We start from the raw sequence: 5,212 nt of genomic DNA on the forward strand, positions 1-5,212 counted from the left end.
TCAAGCGCGTTGGAGTGAGTAAGAGCTATGCTAGGAGCATATTGGAACATGTTGGAGCATGCGACGCGAACAAACCTCTATTGTAGACCCCGCATTACGTACATACGAATATGGCCTGAGCGTCGAGCGTCAGTATGAAAAGGCACCTTAATAGCATCTTGACGCTTCAATGTAATGGCATCTTTAGCCGGATATAAAAGCAGTCGTTCCAACGTTGCGTCCTCCATTTTCTTCATCAACGGCATCATGGTAAGTTCTGTTTGTAGTGTGTCCGCGTATCCAACAAAATTAACAATTTTTCTTTGCCATCGGCGTTGAAAATTTACGTAATCGTACTCTTAAATATTTTTTTCGAATTTCTAGATAAATATTATAGCATATATCAACGGTATTGTTTGCATTTTGCGATAGGAACAGATAGTTTTACAAGCACATGGTTTCTTGGTCAACGCCGATGCCTCGTAATAATAATTTGTATCATTAACATGATGATTTAGATTAAAAGTTTATGGTTTTCGTCTGAATAATCGTGACGATACTATTCTAGGGCGGTCTGATTTTCTTTTTGTTAAAAAATCTTAATCATGCGTCTGTTCCACGTATCTCATTCCTGCGCGTCTTTTATTGTAGTCTCACAGAAAGTTCAGCGCCCCTCGACACGGGTCGATGGGGTTCTATCCGAAGAAAAGATCTCAGAGACATCGCGGAAAGGTAAAGGCTTTTCCAAAAGATGATCCTAGCAAACCTGTACACTTGACTGCTTTTATCGGTTATAAAGCTGGTATGACTCACGTTGTCAGGGAAGCTGATCGTCCTGGGTCGAGTGAGTATTATAGGACAAAAATTTATAAAAATATTTTGTACAATTGCTAAACTTTTTCAAGAATAATACTTTTGATTTTTTCGCGATTTTATATATATATATATATATTTGAAGGTACCAAAGGATTTATGGATTATTGCTGCATCATGATTCATTACTAACGCCATTTCGTGAACCTTTCCATTTACGAAACATTGGCATTAACATGGCGATAACCCGCATCCGAAATTCTTTGGCACCATTTTTTAAGAATATTTTTCTCCAAAGCTGATTCTAAAATGAGTCAGTAGTCAGTAGTTTTAAGTCTTATCGTTGAAGTTGACTGTTGACTACCAGCTACCGACTTATTGTAGAATCAGCATAAATGTTCTATATACTTGTTCAGAATGCATATGAACTTGCGATGTGTTAACCCGAGTGTTGATCAATGCAGAAATGTGTTGATCCATTTGGGTTGCAGTGCGAGAGCTGCCTTTAATGCAGTACGTTCTCAATACTGCCATATCGAAAAACAACACTGTGCGCTGCTTGTGCAGAATGCATAGAAGCAAGGTATATTCCATAAACTCTTTGGAGTCCATTGGGCAGTAACCATTGAGACAAACCATACCTAGTACAGTCTCTTCAAAATAAGCTCTTTAAAATGTTTTTTTTATTATTATTTTACATTTTATAAATATACTAAACAATAAACAATATTTGAGCATTATGTATATAACACAGCTAAAGAATGAAAATGTGTTATTCTAGGTCTAGAATTTGATTTGTGCTTAGTACTTCAGAATATATTTACATATATCTAGTTCTATAAATTGTGTGATTTAATTTTTTTAGATCTTGAAACACTATATTAAATTGAAAATGATATAGTAAAAATTAAATTCAAAAGCATTTTAATGATATTGATGTTAATAATAAGCAGAGTTGGAAAATGATGCGTTATGTTGCAGTACTGTGTATTGACGATTACAATTAACGGTTGCTCGGTTCTATTTCAATCACGACGTGGCGAGTCCATCGTAAATGGCTGTAGTAGAATCAGACTACTGTCAATCATAATCGTCAACCCGTAATCTGATACTCCTCTTAGGACCTAAGCATAAAGATAATCGTAACTGAGTCGTGGAACATAAGTCAGCTATAGATTAACCAAAATATTGTGCGTTGACCTATGACTACGATTCATGTTTTATGATTCATTTACGACTATCTTCGTGCTGAGACCCTTAGCCTAATATTTCATGTAAGGTACAAATCTTTTTAAGTGTGTTGAAGCTGGAAACATAATGGTAAGCACAGACAATAGGAAGAGGGAATAAAAAATTTCAACCTATCGGAAAGCGTCCATTCTATGTGGTTTCTGATAGGTTAAAATTCATAATTCCCTGTTCTTATTGCCTGTACTCTTCATTGTGTTGATTGGCTACAGGAGAGATTCTACAGATGAGAACCTCTGTCCTGCAGCCAATTAAATAGACTCGACAAACCTTGTCATACAACACATGAAATATAATTTTTATTCGTAACATCATTACCATTTTCATTACTTTTATCATTACTTCAATTTATAACCTTTATTATCTTTATAATTACTTAATAGACCGCATTATTTTTAATTGGCGAGAAACATTTTATAATAGAAATTTAAACATATATGTAAGGGTAACTATAAATTTTCAGTATTGATGGTGAAAATTGTAATGCATTCTTAATAACATTGATGTTGTTATTAAACAATATTTAATAAACTTTTTTGAATCTACATTTATGAGTTACAATTTAATTTCCTAAAGATAAGCATATATTAAAAAATAAACATGCAAGTATATACATATATATAAATATATATAACATATATATATATCAAATGAATTGTCAAAAATTTATTAAGTATAGGTTCAATATAAAGAGAAGCTTGTTATATAGACTATCTAATTAGAATTTTAAATTTTAATATTGATTTTACAATTAATATTGATAATTAAATGTGTAATTTTTAAATCTAATATCTTTAGTATTACACAAAAAAATAATACAAAGAAGCAGTACAAATTATTATTTTCCAAGATGGTAACGCGTTACATTTTAAAATTGGTAACGAGTAACGGTAACAATAACATATTACTTTTATGAAATTCCCAACCCTGTTAATAAGCATTTTAAAATATTAAAAAATTTATTACAGAAAATAAATATCAATTTTTTTACAGAGGTGAATAAGAAGGAGATTGTGGAGGCTGTTACTATCCTCGAAACGCCACCGATGATTGTTGTTGGTCTTGTTGGATACATTGAAACGCCACATGGACTCAGAGCGCTTGCCACTGTCTGGGCAGAACATTTATCAGAAGATTGCCGTAGGCGTTTCTACAAGAACTGGTTAGTAAAAACTATTTAAAATATTTAAAATGATTATTTTGGCTTTAAAATTATACGAATTACGATATGTTAACTTGGATGTTGATCAGTGCGGAAACGCGTTGATCCATCTGGGTTGCAGTGCAAGAGCTGCTTTCAATGCAGTAAGTTCTCAAGACTGCCATGTCGAAAAAAAAACACTGTGCACTACTTGTGCAGAATGTGCATGGAAACAAGGTATATTCCATAGACTTTTTGGAGCCTATTAGGCAATGACTATTGAGACAAACCATGCCTGGTACAGTTCTTCTCTTTGTACTTCTCTTAATTATTCTCGTTATACAACTATGCCATTATTTTACGTATACAGTACTAAAACTATCGCATCAGCTCTCCGCTCACACGATGAGAGTAATCATTTGGATGTGGCCATTAAAGCTTGCTTTTTAATATGGCTAATTCAAGAAATGTGTTCAGTCTCCACTCATTATGATGAGACTGGCACGTTGCAGAGATATCTAGGTGGTGTACCCAAGACACATGCATAGATGGACATTGCAATTGATTTTCCGACAGGTATAAGAGCAAGAAGAAGGCATTTACGAAAGCGTCGAAGAAATGGCAAGACGACCTCGGGCGCAAGTCCATCGAAGCTGATCTCAAGAAGATCAAGAAGTATTGCAGTGTCGTTCGCATCATCTCTCATACTCAGGTAACTGGACGATGTGCGACAATATTAAAATATTAGATACACTTGTGACGATAATACTATGTTACAAAGTTTCTGTTTCTTACCAACTCAATGGTGATTCTTGTATACTTTTTAGCTACTGAAAAAGAATATAAGATTAAGAAAGTTCCATCGGCCATAGATTTTAAAAATAATTTTTTTCGAAAATTGAAAATTTAAATAATTACAACTTTTTTCTTATACAGTAAAATACATAAAAAAAACACTAAATTATTATACGAATTTGCGTTATATTATGCAAGAGATTGAAAGTGGAATTTGTACAAATTGAAGGGTGATCGAATTTTTTAAAAGCTTTCAAATACTTACAAATCGTTTTTTGTGGTTGAACTAGTATGCACTTTTGAAACTTAAAATGAGATAGATTAGGTATATGTTTGATATTTGGCGAAAGCGAGAAAGAGAATTCTAGTGTAGTTTAATGCAGAAATAAAAAAAAAACAGATGTCTTGTTGAAAAATAAATTGATCAAAATTTGTTGCACTGTGTAATTTAATTTTTTTGTTGTCTCCTAGATGAAACTGCTGAGGCAGCGTCAAAAAAAAGCTCATATCATGGAAATCCAATTGAACGGTGGCACCATTGAAGATAAGGTGCAATGGGCGCGCGAACATTTGGAGAAACCTGTGCCTATTAGTAGCGTGTTCGCTGCTGATGAAATGATCGACGTGATTGGAGTTACCAAGGGAAAGGGCTACAAAGGTACGTTCTTCTATATGTATATGTGTTGTGTGTGTTGTTTGCTCCTCCCCCTGCCTCAGAATTGCCGCTTTTTGGCACACCCACCCCGCCTTGGACCTAACACACACATACACACATACACAAACCCTGAGAAGCATGCTTTTAAGAAAGTACTTAGGACTGTATGATGAAAAAAGCATGACGTGCACTTATCTGATTATCTTGAGGATAATACCATGCTGCCTTCCTACTGAAGTCCTTAACCAAAGAAGATAACTAATTATAAATCGAATATAGCATCCTTATTCGACGAGTGCGCGTGATTTTTATAAAACGTTAACATTTTTCCCGCTTTTTGCAGGCGTTACATCCAGGTGGCACACGAAGAAATTGCCGCGTAAGACCCACAAGGGTTTGAGAAAAGTTGCCTGTATTGGTGCGTGGCATCCCAGTCGCGTGTCCTTTACTGTCGCGCGTGCGGGTCAGAAAGGATACCATCATCGCACTGAGATGAACAAGAAGATCTATAGAATCGGACAAGGCATTCATACTAAGGATGGCAAGGTAATTATTACTTTGGATTCCTGGTGCCTCTTTCC

The 5,212-nt window shown here is 34.7% G+C and overlaps 1 protein-coding gene across 1 annotated transcript in view; it reads left to right on the forward strand.

Annotated features, from left to right (window-relative positions):
- Window positions 1–198: 198 nt before the first annotated feature.
- Window positions 199–5,212, forward strand: part of RpL3 (ribosomal protein L3) — a 5,850-nt gene continuing 836 nt past the window's right edge. The window contains exons 1-6 of the mRNA XM_018458268.1: window positions 199–249; window positions 631–823; window positions 3,034–3,202; window positions 3,758–3,893; window positions 4,448–4,634; window positions 4,975–5,177. Coding sequence (XP_018313770.1) covers window positions 247–249; window positions 631–823; window positions 3,034–3,202; window positions 3,758–3,893; window positions 4,448–4,634; window positions 4,975–5,177 — 891 coding nt within the window. The 5' untranslated portion in view covers window positions 199–246. The remainder of the gene's footprint in view (window positions 250–630; window positions 824–3,033; window positions 3,203–3,757; window positions 3,894–4,447; window positions 4,635–4,974; window positions 5,178–5,212) is intronic.

This window comes from Mycetomoellerius zeteki, unplaced genomic scaffold (assembly GCF_001594055.1).
Source record: "Mycetomoellerius zeteki isolate Tzet28-1 unplaced genomic scaffold, Tzet1.0 scaffold114, whole genome shotgun sequence".
Lineage (NCBI taxonomy): Eukaryota > Metazoa > Arthropoda > Insecta > Hymenoptera > Formicidae > Mycetomoellerius > Mycetomoellerius zeteki.